Source organism: Haemaphysalis longicornis, unplaced genomic scaffold, assembly GCF_048455015.1.
Source record: "Haemaphysalis longicornis isolate Haplotype H1 unplaced genomic scaffold, Haemaphysalis longicornis Haplotype H1 scaffold_3, whole genome shotgun sequence".
NCBI classification, from domain to species: domain Eukaryota; kingdom Metazoa; phylum Arthropoda; class Arachnida; order Ixodida; family Ixodidae; genus Haemaphysalis; species Haemaphysalis longicornis.
In genome coordinates this window covers 167,219,917-167,244,168 of record NW_027526335.1, presented here as the reverse complement: position 1 = coordinate 167,244,168, position 24,252 = coordinate 167,219,917, and the positions used below count along the sequence as shown (strand labels likewise).

Below are 24,252 nucleotides of genomic sequence, written 5' to 3'. Positions count from 1 at the left end.
CTTATTTAACTCACAAAACATGCGGCTCCAACCTACGCTGTGAATGTGGTTGGAGTGCGAAGCTGCAAACGACACCCACAACGATTACCCGTGCGTCGTCACTTCAATTCCCTCATGGGGCTCTACAAAAAGTGAAACCAGAGACAAGTGAAATGTACTTAACCACGATATTCACCAAAACCAGAAAAGCAAGAGAACAACACAGTTTTTCTTCGTTTTTCAGCCAGGATAACATTAAAAAAAAGATCTTCTATGGGGGAAATTTGTTGTGATGTGACCAATCTGCAGTGAGGCAAACGCTTTCCGAAATCGATGCCCTGACCTGAAATCGCGCAGATTTTGAGAGCCAAAGCTTTGCGGGAGTTTTTGTGATGCAGTATGCAGCAATTATATTTTTTTCAGTGTTAAAGGAAAAACGTATCCGGTGCCTAAGTCTCTAAAGTGATTCGAAGGCGAAAGCCAGCGATTTTCTAAGACTTCTTCACTGCTGCATCGTGTTTGCGGTGACGTGACGTTCACCTGTCATGCAGCGGGCATCTGGATAATTCTTGTTCCTTCCTCGCACTTTACAAGGTTAGGGCTGTAGTTACCACACTTGGCGGCGACTGTTGGCGACCCGGGTTCGAATCCCATTCGAACCCAAATAAGTTTTTATGCGTATTTAACTTCCTGGTTTTACTTTTACAACGGCTGTAATTTGGTTTCATTCGTATACAGTCGCTTTTCGCGTTTAATGAGGCATCTAAGGCTTTCTCGGCCACGGCGGCCGCTTTTCTGATGGAGGCGAAAAGCAAAAACGCCCGTGTGTACGAGATTTCGGTGCACGTTAAACATCCCCAGGTGGTCTAAATGAGTCCGGAGCCCTCCACTACGGCGCGCCTGATCGCCTGCGTTGCGTCGGCGCGTTTAACCCTACAATCAATCAAATCAATCTAAGTCTTTCTCACTAACCAGTGTGTCGAATTTTTTATAGATCTGCGTGGGGTTGTCTTTTTCAATTTTGCATAATTTCTGAAAAAAAAAGAAATATACAAAATCGTTTTTTTTTTCACGCCCCTCAAAATTTTATGAACACTTACATGTCTACGCTACACACACCAGCTAGAGTACAACTTCTGCAACGCAGAAAGATAGATCAACAACACATATAATGGGAATGCCCTCTTTACGTGCAAGTTACACACTACTACACTTAAGGGAGGCTGGCGCCCAGAAGATCAGAGAAGGGCAACGTGGCTTGGTGGACGTCATCGAGAAGGCCATCAGTGGGAGCCTGGATGGAGGCACCCAGACTTTATGAAGCTCTCTGACAGCGTCATTCCCCTTCGTTTTACTCAAAATAATTTTTCTCTCTCTGTCTAGCTTAGGTGCACCCCGCCAGCGCTGGCCGTAAGACGAAATGAAAGTTCCCGCAGCAAAAAGGACGTCATTTTGTTCATGCATCGCCTCCCCGATCGGCTGCCGGCGGCGTGCCGTTGGCATCAGATCCCAGAGGCCATGATTAATGCATGAAGTTTAGCTTTTGTTAACTTTTTCTCGACGATATATTCTGTGTGCTTTGTGGCGGGGCCTGGACTTAGCCGCGAGGCACCATCTATCGTTAGGCAGACATAGCTTGCGGCGGTGCCGGGGTCGTAGGAGACTCGAAAGGTAATTTGCAAGTTAGTATAATTACACCCCATTTACTGTTTAGAAGATAAAATTTGTAACTAGGACATACTTTAGTTTGTAATTCAGTTCAACATATGGGCTTTTATTGGTTTTCTGAGTACCTTACGCGAATTATGGGCCCTTGTGGATGGTTAGTGACGTCATGTTGCCGCCAGCACCAGTTCTAGTGAGACAGGCTCTTTGGTTTGATGGCGTCATATCCGGGAACGACTAGCAGTCGTGTCTGCCGGCCGCCGTCAGAGCACTGATGAGTAAGGAATGAACTTTATTGCGCAGATGCGGCGTTAGCCTTCTTCCCCGCCGTGGAATCATTGCCGGCGAGCTCACAAGGCGCCTCCATGTTTCCATGCTCCTGCATGCTGTCGCTAAGCCCGATTCCATATTTGGGGGGAGCTCGTTTCTAGCTGCCGCCGTTGGCGTTTCCGGTTGGCGGTGATGACGTCATTACGCGGACTCTTGATTAGCACCTCCGATAACTACGGTAGCGTACTTCTAGCGTTCACGAAAAATCGTCCGGTGAGCCTAGTAACGCCCTTCCCTTAGAAACACGGAGACAGAAATAACGCCCTGTTCCAGTGCTTTTTCCATGACATCGCAAGCGGCAAGATATTTGTTGGAAACATTCCTCTATTTTTGAACGGCTTCCCAAGCATTCGCTACGTGACATATTCTGAGGAAGCTTTATTTTGGCGCTTTTTTCTAAGCAAATGTCGCTACCTTGGTGTGAACTTACCACATGAATATACGACCTTTTTGACCGGTGAGCGATGGTGGAAGATAAGTATTCTTGGGGTCATTGTCATTACGTGCAGGCTGTAGAGTTGGGAACAACTCTCATCTTCAGCTGTGGCGGTAATCCTAGTGGCGGTGTTCTCCTTTTAATGCGTTTATATAGGGGCATCCCATGTGTTTGTGATGACGCCCAAGTTAAGTGCTATCCATCTTCTGACGACCACTTGTCCAACACCGATAAAGTGGCTCGCTTCTTCCGAAGGGCATCATTTGCTGCGAATCCTTTTTTGGTAAGCGTGCGGAGCGTGTATCTTAAGCATTTCTTACCATTTTATTGTGATCGCTGTAGACGGAATCTTCTGCTACACTAAGCTGCCGAAGTTTGCAACTGAGCCATTTAATGGGTGCTTGTATTTATTTAGCGAAAATTAATCTTGTGGGCACAGTAAGGAACGAAACATAAGCACTACTCTCTCGTATCATGTCATTCGCTTTCTTTGTCCTGCTGTTCAGTTGCCGTTAATTCTCGAAGTATCGCTTATACAACAAAGAAGCGTCACAGAACGAAGGAAATACTTCATGATTAGTATGACTTTTTATACTCTGATAGAAGTATCTACCAGATATGTACCATGGAGTGATTTTGCAATCCTCCGGGATGTACGAACGTTTCACTTTATTTTACGCCCAACACTCTATTATTTGTAACACGCAAGATGGCAGTGTCACAAATGTTGTATGAGGGCGTCGCATGACGCACGCCGTCTTCAAAATAATCTACACTCAATTAGGCACTGCACTCAAAAATAGAAAATCACTTCAGACGAAAAGAAATGGCAGCCCATATGTTTTTAGCGCACCCGCACCTCCATTCATTCAATATATTTCGTTGACAATGTGCCTCTCAATACGTCGGTGTTAACTTAGTTCGAGCTAACCTGGAAAAGAGCGGCTGATCATGTCTGTTTTCTGGCTACCGTACGCTTCTTTCGTCGGCGGAATTTCAGCGATGCTCCACTAAAGCAACATACTTTCTTTATTTCGCTAATCTAAGGTCCGTCATGGACTCCGTCTGTGGCGCTTGGGACATGCAACTTGGTGGCTTGTGCGATTGTTAGAGCGTTTCAGAACCGTGTCGCCTACTTTGTGATTGATAATTACAACTTGTGCACCAGTATTACAAAGCTTAATCGGGAATCTTTAACCAAGCGTAGGCCGCCTATCCACCTAATTTGCTTTATCGTACACGTTTAATAAACTAACATTGATCTTTACAAATTTTTATTTAATCCAAATTTTGTCTCGCAGATATCTGACCATAGCCGGAAAACTCGCTAAATACTTTGCCGTATGGACGTTTTGGAGTAACCGTTCTTTCTACAATCCGTTAGTATGTGGCATAAGTTGCTAAGTGCTGTATTTAACTGTCCCTCTGACACGCTTTTTAGGGTTTTGCCTAGCCTGCAGTATTTTTAAACGTGTTGTGGGAGTGTATTAGCGATGAGGTTTTTAGTCTCGGCCATGCATTTGTACCATGAATACCGTGTAAATTTCTCTCCCCTCTGATTCTTTTTGTCGCTGCAGAACCTGTAAATAATGGAAAGAAAAATGTGAAACCCCCCAGAATGAGGCACACAGAAGCGTTTTCCCAAAATAAGACAATGCATTGCTTCTCAACCTGCACTTCTATTATAGTTTTGCTGCCAATAAGTGACCGGTGGTGATGAAAGCCAACTTTTTATTTCAAACATGACGTGAATTCTCGCATACTGTAATGTGCAAATAATATATGCAATCATGCAGCTAACGAATCATGTTTCATATGTTTTTATTGCTGTCAGCCGTGAAGACAATAACTATAAAAGTAAAAAGCAATGGTGATAACGCATATTTCAACTTATGTGAAGTTACTGTTTTAACCAGGAACTTCACCGAATATGACTAGAAAGCAACCGACGCTTGTACCTGTGCATGGTTAAAACGCTGCATAGCTGTTTATGCCCGAAAATAAATATGCACCTCAGGCGGCTTCTTTCCAACCCTAACGTTTATATAAAAAAGGGAATTTAGATAGATTAAGGGTCTTTTATGAATAGAAGGCCTTAGGACATTTCGCAAAACCACCCACATAGCCCGCATATACCTGCGAAGCGTATCCTTCCACGCGTTACGTACGGACGAGATTTCTCTGAAACAAACCGAGAATGCTAACGCACTGAAAGTTTGTCTTGATCAATGAAAGTTTATTGTTGCTCAGTGCTCTCAGCTGCGATTCGACCAACTCGGCTTTAGTTGGGCGTGATAGATCGGGAGAAGTACTAACGGCTAAAAGTTACAAAAGGGTTTTTTCCCTTAACACATGCCGTAGATTCTCGAAGCAGGGCCGCGCGCATTCTCTTGCAGCCGCCGACAGCAGCGTGACCCCAGCCAAGCCGTTCACGTGCGTTGCAGCTGCTATTTGTGCGTCTACGACAGTGATGGAGTGGTAATGTGCCCACGAACATGTCGCAGCTCCGGGAAACCCCTCTTCATACCACTGCTTATAGCAAAGGTCGGAATCTGCTACGTCAAATATCGTCTACATGAAAAATCAGGTTGTTGCTCTATGTAAGGCTAGGCGTGATTTGCAAGTATAATGATCTGCCTATGCCTGCGAGTGTCTGCTACAGCTATAGATGAGTTGTACGTAGATGCGCATGCTAGAAAAGGCTGCGCTTTTCTTTGTCATCTAACCCTGTCATTTCCTTTTCACAAGCAAGTAAGCTAGCCGGACGTTGCGACAACGTCAAAATTTCGCTGTTACATGACTTTTGGCGATCGGCCGCCAAGAAGAATGAGTTGTAAACAACTTCGGATTATCAGTGCCTAGAGAATGTCGCTGTTCAATGCGTCCACCCGTAAAAACTATTGACTTTGAAGACAACCAGTGACGAGGGGAGGCCATCTGATGCGTGGCTATTGCCTTCACCAAGAGAGAGAACTGGTGAATACCTTAACTAAAAAAGAAAGCAAAATGAGATTTAAATTAAATATTTCAATCAAAGTTGCAGTAAATTCACGAATGCATTAACACATGCGATAGACAAGTCTAGAGCATACAAACACGGCAGAAGAAAGCATTAAAACAATATAAAACAGTAAAGTCAAAAAGGACAGATACAGTTCGGAGGATACTGAAGACAGCAGAGTCCCGTAATATTCACCGACGGGGTCAATGATGGACCGCTGTCTCTGGGGGCCGAAGTGACCACGTTCGATGGCATGATGTTCCGCTGGATACCTGAATTACCTGGCAGTCACTAGAGCGAGATTCTTTGCCTGTCTCGTGACATAGGAGTGTGCAATGCGCTTAATTAACTCACACATGTGTTAGCTGCGGGGTGAGATGGCTTCATTTTATATTATGTCATTTGATCCAGCCAAACAGTGTCTCGGGGGGAGAAGCAAAAGGCATATTCATTTTGCCTCATGGCGGCCTCTCCTCCTTCGTACACATGACATTGCACAGCAAGGGTGTGAAACAAAAGAGAAGGTACAAATTATAGAAATTTGCTACACAAAGTCTGCAGAAAACACCAGAAATATATGTTTTAAAAAGCAATATAGCAGCAATCACAGCAGGGTGGACAACTACACAGAGTAAAGCGTTACACTTCAAGACATTAGGTGATTTGTTAATTTTCTCTTTAGTACGAGCCATGACGCAATTTGTTGCATTAATTTTACAATATGTGGGTGATTGTTGAGAAAGGTGGGAATTCGCTAATCTAATTTTTGTTTACCATAGATTGTTTAGATTACTGGCGTCCTGAGACAACTCGGCCGAAGATCGTGTCCGCATTCACTGGTATATAAGGTTGGAGAAATGGTGGGTTCGTTGATATTTCACTGCGAATATAAAGACAATGCTGAAGGTCAAGCAACTGATGTAGGTATTGTAAGAAAACCGTATTGACGAAATAACGCAGCAGAGTGGTGCGCACAAGATACTTGCTCAGTGCAGCGAAGAGTTCTCTTTTGCACTGCAAGAAGTCTTTAAAAATAAAAAATTAAAGGCGTTGTGACATCAAATCTTAAGCCTGTAAAAGCCTGCTGTAGGCTTCCTGTGTATGCCAGGCACTCAAACACGATGTGCTGGGTACAGCAAACGTTTATTATATCTTTTATTTCGCTTCTAAAAAGTACTTAAATGCTCATTGTGAAGATCGGGACCCATCGCTAGTGCCACTAACCATGAAGTCAATGTATTTCCAGCATAACAAAGTTTCAGTCATGTCGTACCACGTTAGCGACTGGAGCGACGTCAACGTGAACCTCAGTTTCCACAGTTACCTGTTTGATCGGATCAGCAAGCGAGCCCGAGTGATGGGTGCGGCCCACCGGCTGCGCTACAAAACACCATGTCTGGCTGCTGCTGGCTTTTGGACTACTGTCCAAGAATATTGGGGTACCCTGCAAGCTTTGACAAGTTCCCCCCCGACGAATCCCAGAGAAACACAAAGAGGCAACTGGCTGCGACTTAAGTTCTATAGCTGTTACAGGCACTCTACTTTTATTGCTTTTATTACACTGCATGCGAAAACACGCCGCGCACACGACTGGCGCACTGAGGGAGCGGCGGGTCGCTGCACAGGTGGCGGCCGCAGCCGCGATGTGGTGCAGGCCGCCGCCGGTAGCTCGAGCGATAGCTTGTTAACTTACCGCTGCACTAAATGGGACTGAAGTCCCAAACAAGGCAGCACATATGAGAAAGGAGTCTGTGATATGATGTATGATGGAGGAGAAAAGCAAAAAATTCCCCCGCATTTCCCCGAGGGGGAGAATGTGAAATTGCGAATGCACGGTTGTCGGCCCGCTTGCGGCGCTTGCGCTCGGCCCCCGCAGCCCACCGCCTCGCCGCATTCTCTTCCATCTCTTCCATCGGGTTTGTAGTATCACGTGTACACCACGCAGTTATCAAGCCGCTATAACGCCGCTGAGTCGCCAACGCACGCCGCTGACGACGTAGTTTGAATGCGTTAAAGATATAAGGCGCGTCACTAACACTGATATCAGCGTCGTGTCCGTGGCTTGGTCGGTAGAGCGTCGCGCTGCGGCCGCAAAGTCCTCGGATCGAAACCTGGCGCCGGATGCTGTTTCTTTTTCAAATATAGAGGAGCACTGTGGACGCCGCCGGCGCCGGCGGTGGATGGTTTGGGGTCGCTTACTTAAAAAAGCCGCCCGCATCTTCCCACGGGGGGAACTCGAGTAAATGCGTCGCATCTACTCGAGGCAAGCAAAGCATCACGTCAAGCGAAAGCCAAGCAAAGACGCCCTTGACTGAATTCCGAACGCGCGCTCCGCCGCTTATATACGTTGAAGGGACTGCGTAAGCCGGTCCCAGTCGACGACGTTGGCGTACTTGTAAAGCGGCGAGGACCCTAGGTGTTTGAGCCAAGCGCGGATGTTGCTTCGCCGGAGAACGGCGCACCGGTTATATGCGCAGCGCGCCCGAAGGAGAGGAAACCGCGGAAGAGAGAGCACTGCACATGCGCCGGCCCCAGCGCGTCTGCCGCGGCTATGACGCAACGTGCCGCGGCTATGACGCAACACAATCCCACACAATCCACTTTAATCCAATCCAATCCAAGCCAATCCAATCGAATCCAATCTAATGCCCTCGCGAGAGAGTGTTCGAATCCAATCCAATGCCCCTCGCGAGAGAGTGTTCGCTTTCGCCTCGACTCGACGCGCATGCGCAGCGAGCGTGCGGACTACGGACGCCAACGCGGATGACATCGTGAGTTACTGAAATGCTCTGCATTTAAAACGCCCGTGTGTACGAGATTTCGGCGCACGATAAAGATCCCCAGGTGGTCAAAATTAATCCGGAGCCCTCCACATCGGCGCGCCTCATCGCCTGCGTTGCGTCGGCGCGTTAAACCCCACAATCAATCAATCAGTTTGTAATATGATGGCGGGCTCCATTAAAAGTCGCCATCCGCACCGCTTACTAAAGCGACAATCGAATATCCGCCGCAGTGTTAAGCCTAACATTTGTAGGCGGACCTGTAGGCAGACCGGCCGGCTGCTCCCAGAGCGCGTCTCCCCATTCACTGCCTTGCGCGTCGCTTTCTAGTCGCGGAAGCAATTAGCACTCGCAGCGCCTGCATCACGTCCACAGCCGCTTTTTGGGCGGCTGGCGAGATCAGTACGTAGGGGCTTTAGCAGAAACTTCCGCCGACGCGGAATGGACAGCGCTATGGCAGCTCTGCTTCGTCAGAACCTCTCACAAATGGAGCCTATACAAGGCGAGATTTTTCATTAGAACAGATCATTTCCGAGTCAGCCACGTATCTGAACAAAGAGTTCGTGGACATTCTGCGTGTCCAGATCTATCTACAACCCTTAAACAAATGCGCTGGTCTCCACAGTTTCAACAGTTTTTCTTCAGCCTGTAATTCAACAGTCCAAAGGCTATACATATCTAAGTTCTCACGTCTTTATACAGTCACATTGTTGTGAGCCTGGCTGTCGAGCATCACCATTAAAAGTGGAGTTTTTCCACAAGTTCTTCAATTGTTAAATGGAAAAAAACAAAGAATTGGAAAATATCAAACAGAGCCTTATATAAAATTCCACTTAAACAAAATTTGCAGTATGATTTCAAGCAAGATCTTGGCCATGGTTGTGCTAACACCGGGCGTTGTATTATGAGGAATGGGGCAAGCACTGCTCTGTTAGTCGTAGTGTCGGGTATTGCGAAGAAAAGGACTTAGCCGGTTGCCTTCAATGCTTTGGGCCAAATTTGAACCTTCTTTGGGGGTTGTTCAGCGACTTAAAGAGTGTTATGTTTTTGTGAAGGCACTGACTTATGATCGGGGAGGCAGCGATTGTGTGACGGCAAAAACACTTGAAATAGGCCTAGAAAGACAATTGTTTGCAATAGATGGCATGATAGCATATTGCATTGTAAAAGTATGGAGAGTTGTATATGACCAACTATTTTGCCTGCCTGCCTGCCCATTGTGGAGATAGTAGTAACAATAATATTGCGGTGCATAATTAAGTTAACTAATGCATATTCACCTGTACAGAGTAAATTGCCGCTACTGTGTGCCTGAAATACTCTACAGGTTTGGCATGATGAACCCACATGCGACTCATGTTCAGGCGGTATTGTATAAAAAAGGTTTCAATAAATGACGTCGCGGGCGCTACATAGCTATCACTGCAATGTGAAGTTTATTTACTCAATGTATGTACAATACCAAATGTAGTAAACATTATTCGTACGTATTTTACTTTCTTCTTTTATAAGTACAATAAACAGTTCCCGCTGACTTCTTTCGTATTTTATTCATGCCAGTCGAGGCGTCGATGTCTTCAGGTACTGTAGGCGTCGAATGCGACTAGCTAGAGCTGCAGTAGCAGCCCTCGCGTAAAGCGATCAGCAGAACTAGCGCGCACCCAGGCCAGCCCAGCCAGCGCGAAACGTCCGCCATATTGAAAATGAGCTCACATTCGCACTGCAGAAAATCCTCCGCCATTTTTACTAGGACGGTTTACCGCGCCTTAAACATATTTCTCGGTAGTTCGGGACACTTCCGACAGGATGTTTCGGTACTGAATGCAAAGCTCGACCTTGGATTCTCTCAAATCCTGCCTGTTCTGTGGGGTCCGACTGGACATCGTTGCTTTATCCTGTTTGCGTAGGTGACGTCATTTCGCAGATGTGCGTCCTGACAAACTCTCGATAATCCTTGTAAGGCAGCGATATCACCACGATCGACTCCACTGCACAGCGTTGCTTCGCTGGAAACTGCAAAGTCGAGAGAGAGTGGTTACTTCGGCGTCGATACTTCTGTGACCGCCGCCACTGCGCAAGTAGCATCAGTGCTGCAAGGCTCGCCACTGGTCTGCGAAGATTATCCATTGCCGCCCTAATAGGAGCTAGCTCTGTGACAGCGGAAGACGTCTTGTGGATGAGTCTCTCCTTTACAGTAAGTTCTGCCGACGGCTCAACACGCCGACAGCCTAGATGCGTTCCCCGGGGATGGAGTCGTTGCATATTCATAGTTACTTCTAGTATTTCTCGACGCACTCGCTACTGCTGTAAAGGACACTGTCTCGAAAGCCTCCCATCATGAGCAATGATGGCTGACAGAAACTGTTGGCACACGTGACGACACAGCTGCAAGTGGCGTAGTCATGAGGGATGCATCATCTCCTGCAGCGCCCCCATCGTCGAAACCGCCAGTGCCGGGGTAAAGAAGCATGGGCTACCGGACCTTGCGGCATCGTGGCGGACAGACCCAGAGGAGAAGAGAAGTCCCTCCTAGCACTCCACAAGCACTTATTTTGAACGGCTGTTGATGGATAGCTTTTGGTGAGCTCAAAAGGTGCTTCCAAACATTTGTTCATTTTTAATGACGCACTGTTATGCAAGGTTTCAGTAAAAAAGATATCAATACGTGCCTCCTAAAGTTCTTGCGCCACAGGTTTGTACCGTTCGATTTCACCCCGTCTAAGGCAAAAAGCAAGAAAGACTATAGGAGCTACGCCGGTCCTCAAGTTTCGATCACTCTTCCGCTATAGTAAATCCGTCATTCAGGATTCAGATTTCTTCTTAGAAGATAATGCACAGCCCGCTGCAAAGAAAAATTATACTGGCGTTCACCTTGTGAACGTGGGTTGAGTGGACTCCCTTTGGGCACGCTATAGCCCGGTCCTTCTGCCGGTCTCATCCAGCTCAGGTCCGGCGCTTGCGGCAGCGTGCCTCCGACCGAAGGTATGCACGTGATCGGCAGCTGGCTGTCCGCTTGTCCAAATCATAGTCATGGATGTGCAGCTTCCGTAGTTCACGTGTGCTTCTTCGGGGTGGCAAATGGGCATACGGGTGTGGTTTGTCTTTGTCGTACTTCTTAAACCTGAAAATGTGATGCCTGTCTGTCTGCCTGTCTGTATAGCTAGTTCTAGCTAAGAACTGTATTTTTTCGATACATTTATTATTCTTCACGATCAAACCGTATACTTCACAACGCATGAAATACCGCTCCCGTGTACTCTTTGCGGTAACAATCCCGACCGCAATGAGAATTTCAATTTTTGCCAGTCACTCTACAGTACTTTCAATCGTTTTTTTTTTGGTAAATAAGAAGCTCGAATTAAGGGATGTTACAGGATGAAGCTTCACCTAAGCACTAAGGTACCGTAGTAGACGGCTACAGAATAATTTAAACAACCTGGCGATCTTCAACGTGTGCTAAAGTCTTCGCACACGTGTGCTTTCGTTTCACGCCTGCATCAGAAAAACGGTCAACGCGGCCGCCATCAAGCTCTCATCTTCAATATCAGAATCTATTACTCTGATTTGATTTCTGGCTTCCAGTATATTTTAGTCTGGTTCCGTAACGGTGTGATGACCCGGTGAGCAGCGTACTTGTTAGGTTGGCAGGCGACCCCGCTGCTTGTTTTGCCTGTGCTTGGTTTACTTTATCCTCTTGCCAATATTGTTTCGTCCAGACACGTATACTTACTACGTAGTACCCCGCCCTGAAAATCACTGGATGTTCGCGTAAAAGCCACTTCACATTTCAAAATCCCCCTTATCCTGAGCACACGCACGCGCGTTATGGGGTCACCGCTGCTATCTTCGTGACCATCAGGTTATAGATTGAGGATAAGAAAGCAGATATCGATAGCGTTTCTGTTGGAGCTTCAACAGGGACGACCGACAAACGGCTAACGAAAACATACATTGCTGAAATGGCGTACCGAGGGGAAACGTTTCGATATCATCATATCTCGTGTCCGGCGTTTGTCCTGTGGAAACTCCCAGCTGTCGCAATCTCCACGGCCTGTCGTGATCAGCCATTCGCGATACGGTGGGGAGCCTGCTACGCAAGGAGGGAAGGCGGAGTAACTTTTTCAAGCGAAGCTTTCTATGCCTGTTTGATGGCGTTTGATATCGATACATAACGCAATGTAGGAAGGCCAGCTTTACGCAATAAATTTCACTAAACCATAGCGATAATACGCGGAGGCGCATCCAACATTTCAAAAAAAATTAAAGCCGTTCTACTCCATGTGAAAGCTGTCGGAAGTGCAGAGCAGTGATTCGCCATAATTGGCTGCAGCCCCGTTATCTGCTCACTGCTTAATTTCGAATTTACCGCCTTCACACTGCTCGCGCGCCCCCTGACTGAAACTGAGCCAGCGGGAGTTCTGCTCTTTTTGCGCTTGCTTTAATTTCGTATGCTGGAGCTGTTTGGCGTTATTTCGAATGCGTTTTTTTTTTGCGCAGCTGGAACCTTTCTGCGTCGTTTCGAATGCGCCCCTTTTTTTTTCTTGCGTGGCTGGCGCCTTTCTGCGCCATTTCGAACACGCCATTGTTTTCTTGCGTGGTCGCTTTTTTTCGCTTACTATCACAAAAAACCAACCCAACGACCGCTCCTAACTAAAGGGGCGGTCGTTGGGTCGGTCGAAATATAACTGCAGTTTTGTTTGCGGTAAACAACGGAGAGATGTATGACGAGGCCGGCGAATCACGAGGTTTGAACGATTATAACTATTTAAACCGCGTGGTTTTCGAAGCATCAGCGTGACTCCCTGACCCCGGTAGAGAAGGCTCGAGTTAGGTCCGTTATCTCGCTGCGCCGCCTGATTCCGGCAGTCGCATCGACCGTTAGCGAGCTAAGACGACAAGGCGAGCCCACTTTAAAAAAACACGCTTCCCGTGGTGCCAATCGAACCAGGGCCCCTCGCGTTATGAAGCCGACGTCTATCCGATTGCACCATTCTGACACGGTGGAAACAGTTTGGATTTCGTGCTTTGACTCAGGTTGCATGGAAGGAAGCTTCACCTTCTATCTTTCTCTCAAGGGAGGGGCTTTCGTTGTTTGATGCTTTTGTACCGGAAACAAGTAATCCGGGCGCTGTTTCAGTGCTATCAAGCCAAAATGGCCACTTTAGTTCCGAGACAAAATTTTCTGTGGCAGTTACCGCAGTTGCTGCATGAAAGGCATGATCGACCTGCCACATCCCGCATTGTCTCACGAACGGCTGCTGTAAAGCGGTATTAACCGCCACCGGGTGTCGCTTACCAGCGCGCATGCTGCCAACTAACACTTTGATGAGCCTTTCAAAGCGACTTAAAGCAAAACGTTTTCTAGCTGACTGATGACGTATGTCGCATCGAAAACACGCTGCAGAAAACCCAACTTTCGCTAATGCTGATGATGATCGTGGAAGAGCCCTTAGAAACAAACGCTCCTGGTGGTAGGAATCAAAACTGGGTTTCTCGCGTTACAAAACCGACGTCTCTCCGGCTGCGCTATTGCGACGCGGCCAAAGTAGTCTGAATTTGGAAAGCGGTGCATTGGCGCGCTATATTAGACAGAAAAATCATGTACCCCTCCGTTCAGCGACGACGATATATGAACACGGAGCTTTCTTTGGGAGAAATCAAATGTCAAGGCGTCAAAGTCAAAGCAGCTGTGATCAAAAGTCAGAACTACGTGCGAGTCAAAGTCAAAACTGAACGAGTCGACCCAAATCGTCTGCGAGTCAAAGTCAAGGAGCAAGAATATATAGGAGGCGAAACGGCCCATCGCGATAAGCGCGGGCGAGCGGCCCGATAATGTCACAACCGAAACCAAGGCGGACTGCAAACGTCGTCGCTGCGACGATGAAGGAGAGGGTAGCGCCACCTTATGGACGAAACCACGTGCTCCGTATAGGACGAAACGATAGCGGCCGCATTTCTTTCCGTGGCAGTGCAGTGCAATGCCGAAAACGGGAGCCCCGTGGTTTGTTCACCTGGGGCAGATGCCGCTAGCTTAACGTATGACGAGCGCTTGTGACATTATATGGCTGCGTTAGGAAGCCTCGTTTCCCCTCCTATGTCGCTCTTTCTCCGTGGCCAATGTCCAAACTCAGACAACAACCACAATCCCTCACAAAAGAGGGTCGCATTTAATTGTCGTTTTCGTAAAGCGGAGGGGTGCACGATCTAGGTTTCACCCTGGCTACCGCGCATGACGCTTCCTGCCATACCAGGCGGTGCGATCAGCGCTATAAGGCTACATTCAGACCGTCGAGCGCATCAGATACGCGGCTATCGCTTCTTACTAGTGACGCGACAGGAGTAAGCTCCCGTGTTTTCACCGAGTGACCGTGACAGAACGCATCTTAATCAGTGCGGAGTGAGGGCGAGCTCGAAGCCCGACTTCCACTCTTGGCCCAGTTTCGGAATGATCGATAGCCCCCAGTAGCAGTGCACAAAGCAACGTGCTCCTGATTCGGTTCCTCACTTGCTATAGCTCTGCGATAAGATGTGCGGCATGCCCCCGATTAAAGCGGCACGAAGCACTTAGAGCAAAAAATAAACTTGGCATGCACGAGTGAAGATAAAGTTTACGACTACACCATCTACAGGGCACCCGGGAATGTGCGTAAATCACACCGATCATTTTGCAACTAGTCTTCCTTTTACCGCATTCCCGTTCTTCTGCAAGGGTTCCAGGATTCGATGATGCAATGGCGGCCGCGGCCCTCGATGGCGGCATGTTTGCTGCCGGCGCGTTGAAACTCCTTGGGAGCCGGGTGCAGCGACCTGAGTCTCGTGTGCAGCACCCCACTTATCTGCTGAGACGGCGGCCACTGCTCCACTCCGATCGGCATTTGTCGCTCATCGACGCGCCTGTGACACTGCCGGAGCTCATCGGGACGACGTCGTCGACACCCGCAGCCGTCGAAAGGCCGTGACAGTCGGATCAGAACCCCGGTAAGCTATTGTTCGAGGGGCTCGGCGTCGGTCTTACACAGCTGCGCTCCCGGGAACAGAGGCTGACGTCTGTAGTCGATCATGAGTCGGTGGAACGCAGCGTCTGCTTGAGGAGCAAAAGCCGCCGCGCCTTCTTTATCGTCGTTCGCGACGATACGGCGTGTATCGTGTATAGCGAGCAGACAAGTGGCGGCGGATGCGACGCTAGTAACCTTGAGGGCCAAGAAACTGGCGAGAGAGCAAAAATAACGCCTTAAACCGACATTTGGTCCCTGTAAACGCAGCGTATGTGTGTGTGTGTGTGTGTAGTCGCATTAGAACTGAGAGCTAGTGCAGAGCCTTTGTGAAACTTTTCTAGGCCACGTCAACAGTTTCAGGCCATGTGTCCGAATTTCAGCGCGCGTTAAAGATCCCCTGGCGGTGAAAGTTAATCTGGAGCCCTCCACTGATAGCCCAGGTCTATAGCTTCGGGGCTTTACACCCCAAAATCAATCAATCAACAGTATCAGGGCCACAAAGGAGTCAAAGCAAATGGCAAATGTTCATATTTGCGGGGATTATTTTGGGACTGTAAAAAAAAGGTGCTTCGACAAGCTTTTTGGCGAAAAAAAAATTGTCTGACAGGAAAAGTACAGTTGCGCTTGTAATTCCTTGTGTTCTACTAACTTTCGGCATTGCGTATACTTGACAAATGTTTTTCGCGTTGCTGGATGAGCACCACGTGTGGTGTGCGTCATCATAGATAAGCACATAAAACTGGCCTGTTTGATAACACCGGAAAAGCTGCTCGGAGCAGCGAAATGCGAGATAAAAGAAAAAGTCATGCGCCTTTTGGGCGGCTTCTGGGCGTAATCCCCGAAATTTTAACAAGCCTGCCTCAGTGCGTGAATTGGCGCTGTAACCAACCTGTCCGCCGTTGTGAAACCTTTCGCTTCTGGATGTTTCAAAGATTAAGCAAATGGAAATATTTTTTCATCACTATGGTTCGGCGCAAAATAAAAACTTTTATTTCTTCTGATAGACAGAGCCCCCACGTTGATCATGCCCTTCATGTCGTGCATATTTTTTCACGACGAAAGGAAACTGTAAGGAATTTATCCTAGGCCCAGATCTAACAACGATTTCATCTTTGTTAACGGCCAAGTTTAGTTTTTGGAGCTGCTATCAATAGAAATGACTAACGTCTATAAAATGCTTGAGAAAAACTAAGACCACCCTCGTCTATTTTGAATGGCACGACCCTACACCAAGATGTCTGTTTTTTGTATCATCCGCGTTTCGCATTTGTGCACCGTGAATACGAGCAGCTGCATGTATATATTGGCCTGTGTTCTTGGCATTGTCAAGGCCTCAATCTGTTAGTGTGTAAATAACCAACGTCATTGTTATTGCGGTGCGTTTGGCAGAGTGGCAGAGCATTTTCCGTGTTTGCAAAAGATTATTTTTTGGGCACAAGCGAACACTGCGGTATATCGTGGTTCATTGGGAACAAACTATGGCAAGGCATGAAGAAATTACGCTTCGGCCAATGATGGATAACCATCAATTATGGCAGATCTAATGGTGTGATAAGTACGTGGCTGACACGGGGCATTATAAGTGGCATTCTCGGCAGCAATAGTTTCGAACTGTGAAGCAAGAAGTTATGGTTATGGTTAAGTTTTCACTGTTCAAATTAAACCTGGCTGTACAGTGGAACGGATGCGTAAATGCAACTATCACAAACGAACAGACCGAGCCATGTGAAACAGAATTTCCTACAAGAAATTATGTCCACGCGTCACTTCAAAGCGAAACTGATTTGGTCAACACGACCTGACGCTCAACGGAGAACATGTAGAGATTGAACACTTCTATTGATTTTTTCAACGAAGTGAACGTGGAGAGTGGGTAAAAAGCACGCAAGGAATCGGTGTCGCTGGTTCGGCAAGCTGAAGCACTGTTAAAAACAAAACACAGCTTAAGGGCACTGTTGGGACTATTCCAGTGACACGGCCGCTCGATGAAACCTTTCCATCGAGCGGCCGGGCCAGTGGCGCGTATTATGTACTGGTAGAAACCTTACGGGTTCTATGGCAGGGCATTGCATTTAATTTCCGGCAGAGACAATGCAACAAAAAAATCAACACGTTACACATAGTTTGAGGTAAAAGTCGGCAGTATTTAAAAGTATCTTGTTGACTTTAACACTGGGAAAAAGTGAGTTTGCGAAAATAAAACTCAACAGAGCCTGAAACCCCGACCATATGCATTACATTGAAAGTTCGTGAAGCATATTTTGTCTCTACAACTGCGAAAAACGACTGCGCAACGAGCTCTCCCTGTGTGACTATCATATGCAACTTTCCTCCGCACATTTTCCCTAGATATCGAGAACCGCAAATATTACTCGTGATATGCTCAAATCGCCTAATGTGATTCTTCTGAAGATTATGAAGGGCTAAAATAAGTTCACCTGAAGCTGGCCCACGCGCTGTTTAGCTTAGAAAAAAAAGCGGGACGTTTTCCCCACGCGCGCATTTTTGTTGGGACAAATGCCAATGATCAAATATGATGACGTGATAAAAGATACCCTAGCCTTGACATTTACGTTTCTCGAAGGTGAATACTATGCAAGAATTTATGGTAGAAACGTATGTAATTTCATTACTACGTCACAGCGGAGGATCTGAAAGGTTAAAGTATACGTCTGACTTGCAGTTCGAAAAGCAACTTGCAAGAGCAGAGAATTAAGCAAGCTGAGCTTGAGGGTTGGCTTATCAGAAACGAAAAAGCTGCACCGTCCGCCGCGCAGCTTTAGCTATGGGCTGGTTAGCAAATACATTAAATGGGCCCCCTAAACATTAGCGACAAGAACTTTGTTTGCACGTGGTGGCCTTCGTTTTGTTACTCTAAAGATTCCGACAAACAACGCACAATTTTCATGAGCTGAGTGTAGCTATGAGCACTTGTTAGCCTTTATTTCCTGGGGGAGACAACATTACATTATGATACAACACTTACATGCAGACCCACCTGAAACGCTTCTCCACCTATACAACAAAATATGGCTTTCAGGGCACCATTAAGACCTAGGGGGGAGGCCATCATAGTGGCTTCTCTAAAGAAGGGGAAAGACCCATGTTCCCCTGCTAGTTATCGTCCCATCGCCCCGACACGCTGCCTGTTCAAGCTTCTCGAGATGATGATCAATTTGGGCCGTATCACTGGAGCCTTTCAGATTTTCTCAGTGAAAACTTCCTGTTTGCGTACAATTAGACTCACTCGCCCCCACCGTTTATGCTGTTCAGCAAACTTTCGCAATTAAAAAAAAAAGAGGCTTCTGTGCTTCTTATAGTACAATGGTCTTCTAGAAAGCTGCCAGGCTGGCTTCAGGCCGGGGCGATCCACAAACGATATTTCTCGAGCCCCTGGAACCGTACATGAAGGATGCCTTTGTCCATGAACAGCTTTGCTTAACGGTGTTTTTTGATCTTGAGAAGGCTTATGACGTCGTTTGGCGCTACGGCATCTTAGCGACCTTAAGGGCCCATGCAGACAAAATACAAGTTTGGTTCATCCCAAAGATTGCTTCGTTAGAATCATACTGACACCACTTTTAACGTAAGCGTCGCTGAAATAGACTGGCTAATTAGGAAAAAAGGTGAAGGTCGTGCGATTCACTAGCCTTTTTTTCCGCACTATAACCTTTGACGCGATAAGCACAGCAGTGCGATTGGATGAGGCCGAAAAAAGCAAGCGCAAGTTTGGCAGTGATTATAAGCTTGCAGAACGAGCTGTTTTCGCTTAAATGTAATTCATATTCAATTAGAAGCAGTAAGAGTGGTGGGGTAAACAATGAAAGTTACGGAAGTACACGTAAACATAAAAGCCCCAGTGCGTACTGCTGTTGGTACTGCGCACATTATGCTTTCTATGGCTGCACTGCCCTCCGCCGCTTTGGGGTTGGCTCACCCGACACTGTAGCCGATTTGCGTAAGCAACATTGTCTTACGTGACGCTGCTTGTCCAGCACACCCCATGTTTTACGAAACGATTACTTCCAACCGCAAAAATAACAAGCAAGGTTAAATACGGTCACAAACAAAGTGAGGGCGTACAGCGGTCCTGCACAGCATGTTGGCGCCATTAGGAAGAGTGACGGTAACACCCTGCACCTACAATTACTAACACCCTGCACCTACAGCGAGCACAGAATAGCGCTAGCTTTAAACGTACACTGGTCTCTGCAAAGTCATATAATTCCACCCACAGGTTCTACAGGGGCGTAATTTTCGGCTGCGTGCGCTGCAGAAATGTCCGTTTTTGTGTCCCTTTCTATTGTGACGTAGTTGCATTTGCGGGGCCTCTGACATGCGCAGAAGCCGACGCCCCGCCTTGCTTGTGCTGCATGGCGTCCGGGTCGTCTCCTTTCAGCCTATAAGGGAATGCTTTAAATATTCACTTACAAGGGGACACGAAATGGACCGAACTAAAAATCCCACCCCTTATCTCAGCGTAGCTGTCATGTCGCCACCGACGTTCTTGGCGACAGGCTGTGAACGTATCTGATCTAGAGCAACGCTGAGGAAACTGAGAGCGTTGCTCTAAAAAGGGCGGGGGTGACGTCATGTGAAGGAATGTACAGCTCGCCTACTCTTTTACGACAGTTTTTGTCCTTCACGCTAATTTCAGCCCTTAACGAATATAAAAATCACACGAATTTCTTCGGTAGACGTTAGTTGTTCAGAAGCACTTTTGAGTGTGCAACTAAAGCCGTAAGTAAACCCTTGTGCTCTTACAAATTTCAGCTATGAAAGTGTGAAGATTGCCCCGTAGAGATACGTTCCCCTCGACATACGCCGTAAAATTTTACAGCAGCGCGCACAAAAAATGATTGATTGTAAGTGTTTAAACGCGCCGACGCAACGCAGGTGATGAGGAGCACCGTAGTGGAGGGCTCCGGATTAATTTTGACCCCCTGGGGTCTTTAAGGTGCGCCGAAATCTCGTACACACGGGCGTTTTTGCTTTTCGCCTCCCCCAGAAAAGCGGCCGCCGCGGGCGCACAAAAATAACGAATAGTGTGATATATACATACATACATATACATAGCAAACAACAGACGGCAACGTGAAGGCACGGCTGCCAGTAGGCAGCCTAAAAGGCTTATAAGTGTTTTTTTCTCTCTCTACACAGAAAAAAAATAACGGAATTCTAAACCGATCCTGGCGTGAGATCTTCCATTAAAGGGACCCTGCAACACTCTTTTCACTTTTTTTCTAAATATTAAATGCTTTCAGGACGTGGTGAACCAACACGTCAAGTACTTAAAATAGGGGGTCACAATGTACCAAAGCTAGAAATTACCGCTGAATACACATTATATAACTTTGAAACTTGCACAAAAGATTTTTGTTTCCCGGTCTTGGCGTTCTTCGAGCGCTGGAATGACGCCATCTGGCCGGCTCCCGTTCAGTTGTAGCAGGAAACGCATTCGGTAGCCACCTTAAAAATCGACACAACAGCAAAGCAGAAATACCGCATGCTTTGCTCGTCGCAGGAGAGCCTCCTTCCGTTTCCACTTTGATTTTGTGGCGACTTTTTAAAGTTGCTACCGAATGCGTTTATTGCTGCAACTGAAAAAAATTACGCCCACCTCTCCTCGCGGGAACCCTGGTGTGATGCGACGCTGAAGGGGGTTCCGTTGGGTGTTTCCGTTGGGTCGATTAGTCGAATTGCGTGAAACGCGTAGTGAACGTGAATTGCGTTTCAAGCACATCGTTGGGTTCCACGCGAGGGGATGCGGGCGTAATTTTGAGCATAATGAGAGACGTTGTTGTTGTTGCCGTTTAGACGGAGGCTTTATTAAAGGAAACGTCGCATCAAGCAATCGTCGGTACTGCGAGAGAGCAAGCGCAAGCGCGGGCGACAGTCGACTGAGAGACCGGCCGGAGCGCGGCACTCCGCTTATTAGCGCAGCGCACCCGAAGGAGAGGAGACCGCGGAGAGAGAGAGTACTGCACATGCGCATAAAACCTCTTTATTTTGGAAAGTAGCGACACTCTCCTCCCTCCGGCCGCTTTCCTCCTCGGATTTCACTGTCACACCGGCCGGCGCGCTGCACACGGCACGCTTTGTCGCCCTGCGCTCTCGAGACGCTGCGGTAGGTCAATGGGATCGCTTGTTGCTCCGGCGTTTTTACGTGTTGTTATTAAAACTGTGACATGCAGACGTCACGATGGCTATGCAAAGGCCAGACGACTGCGATGAACAGGTTTTAACCTCTTCACGAAGAATTAGGTGGCGAAGAGAAAAGCGACGACAAACACAGAATCCGGTTATTTTATTGCCAGGTACACTGCCACTCCGTTTGTTGCGTTTGTTTACCCGCCGCGGTGGCTCAGTGGCTAAGGCGTTGCGCTGCTGAGCACGAGGTCGCGGGTTCGATTCCCGGCCGCGGCGGCCGCTTTTCTGATGGAGGCGAAAAGCAAAAACGCCCGTTTGTACGTGATTTCGGCGCACGTAAAAGATCCCCAGGTGGTCAAAATTAATCCGGAGCCCTCCACTACGGCGCGCCTCATCGCCTGCGTTGCGTCGGCGCGTTAAACCCCACAATCAATCAATCCATCTTGTTGCGTTTTTTTTTTCGCCCTAGCTAACATTTTATATACTGAACCATGCTTAAAGTGCTTTTATTTACTATGAAGTTTGTTAGCGAACAGTACATAATTAGGAATCACTACCTTCAGCAGCGTTTTGGTATTTTTTTATGTTTCTGTACCCACTCCCCTCTGTAATGTCAATTCGCCCGTGACGGTATTATTTATAAAAACAAATAAATACATGCTGATTAGAACACTCGACGAAAACTCTTTATTTGCACTTCGTCTGTAATATAATTAAGACACCGTGCTGCATCCCCAAAATACTGGACATATAAATACATTTTTCGAAGACATGCTCACGCGAACGAAAGGCGCGTACATTACATTTTAGGATATATACATGCACCTCAAGAAGACAATCGGAAAAGAACACGAGCAAGAATGAACATATCTCTCTAACAAATTATGCACAAAATAACTTCACCTCACGGTCACCGAACCTCGCAACAGCCGCACGCATGCCAACACTTTTACTGCCGCATTTGCTACTTTTCATCGTAGCTACTTTTGCATTTTCATTCGTGACAAGCAGTTGAACTCGAACCTTTAACACACGCAAAATGTCTTTGAGGGCCTTGCTGCAAGTGTGTGCGAATTTCGCATCTTTTGGCGGGAGGTTTTCGTTTCTTTGGAGCCGGCTAGTCGGAAAACAAAGTTGGAACGGCGTTTGGTTTTAGCCTCTTTTTTCCCATACTTCTGCAGTATGAATGGTTCGAATTGATCTTCAATAAAATGGAGGTGCAAAACAATAATACGATTATTTGAAACTGTGGTATCACGAACACTTCTATGGTATTGGTTTTAAAACATTCCGATCGGCAAAAAAGAAGAAAAGAACTGAATCATAGCCTCAATGTCCTGTTGTGATGTGGAAGTTCATATACGAGCTCTAACCAGTACCTCACGAATGGACAACCCGTGTAAATATACAAAATACAAATTTCAATGCCGAAATACTGAAAAAAATACGTGTTGCTGAACATGACTAACATATTACAGTGCCGCTTCTTCTTACTATCAAAAACAACTTTTTAACAGCATGTCTAAAACAAAATACAGCTGTACAGCAATTTTTCAAGACACGTGCGGAAAATTCTACCGAAATAGCACATCGTTACAGACCAATAGAGAGGGGACAATAAATGTATACATTGTTAATAAAAGTATCTTAAATCCGCGTTAGAGTTTCAATCGATGCAGAGGCGCGCATTTTACTGGACCTCACTTTGCGGTTTCCCGACCCGCTTCTCCGTAAAAAATTTCCCCGCATTTCCCCGAGGGGAAGAATGTGAAAGTGCGAATGCAGGAGTTGAATTTGCGCGGTTCGGTAATGTTCGCGAAAGGCAGATCACACACACACACAACTACAAAGAAAGAAAGATGCATTTATTCACAGACACCTATTTGTGTTGTCGTTGTACTTGATTGCTAGAGCGGATCTCAGCTTTGAAATTTCGTGTCAGTACTCCTTTAAGCGGGTGCATTAGCCCTTCTCACGCCCGATTCCTGGCCAATCCCCCACGTGGGTATGTGCCATGCACAGACACCTATTTGTGTTGTCGTTGTACTTGATTGCTAGAGCGGATCTCAGCTTTGAAATTTCGTGTCAGTACTCCTTTAAGCGGGTGCATTAGCCCTTCTCACGCCCGATTCCTGGCCAATCCCCCACGTGGGTATGTGCCATGTCAGCGGCCAGGCAGCGCGCGCCCATCTCCCCCCGTTGCCAAGGAAGACGAGGAGATTCCTGGCCAATCCCCCACGTGGGTATGTGCCATGTCAGCGGCCAGGCAGCGCGCGCCCATCTCCCCCCGTTGCCAAGGAAGACGAGGAGCGCGCGCACCCGCAGCTGTTGCTATGTGGACGGACGGCGGTCAACGGAATTCAGGGTCGCCTATAAAGTGCATTCGCACTTAAAAGAGGGAAGCCTTGTTTCGCAAAAATTAAGAATAGCTGTGAAAGTGAAAGAGCGAGTTCACCAGGTTATGTCAACTCCTCGTGCACGCGCTGAAATACCAAAAATTGTAGCTTACGTCGCACAAAGAAGTCCTTCTGGTATGCACAAAGTCTTGCCCTCCGATGTTGTGCAGCCACTGCTTCCTGCGCTGGACACCTCTTTTGACACTCGGAATGGTAAACAGCGAGAATCCTTTTTCAATTTTACTATTACATTGGTAGGCGCAACAGAACGGCATTGCGATTATAAACAAGCGCGAAGAAGCGCAAGCGCTCTGAAAGTCACCGTGGCCACAGGGCGGCAAATGGCGTCCGGCGAAAAAAAAAAATGCAAACAAGTTCGACACCCGCTTGACGAGCGGCGGAAATGTCACGGTGACGTTTGTTGACGTTTCCGCTCCCCGCAGCCAATTACGGCCCGCGGAAGCCCCGTCGTCTCCCCTCCTGAGAGGCTGTGCGAGGAGGGCAGTGGCGGGTTAGGGAA

At 47.3% G+C, this 24,252-nt stretch overlaps 1 protein-coding gene across 3 annotated transcripts in view; it reads left to right on the top strand.

Moving 5' to 3' along the window:
- Positions 1-2,202: 2,202 nt before the first annotated feature.
- LOC144175581 (proton-coupled zinc antiporter SLC30A2-like) overlaps positions 2,203-24,252 on the top strand; it is a 112,945-nt gene continuing 90,895 nt past the window's right edge. Inside the window, exon 1 of one of the 3 annotated variants that reach the window (XM_077704639.1) lies at positions 2,203-2,277. In XM_077704639.1, the coding sequence (XP_077560765.1) occupies positions 2,258-2,277 (20 nt within the window). In that variant the 5' untranslated portion in view covers positions 2,203-2,257. Of the gene's footprint in view, positions 2,278-10,742; positions 10,772-14,485; positions 15,170-24,252 lie in introns of those variants that run through there. The other 2 variants (XM_077704640.1, XM_077704641.1) reach the window with 2 other exon arrangements.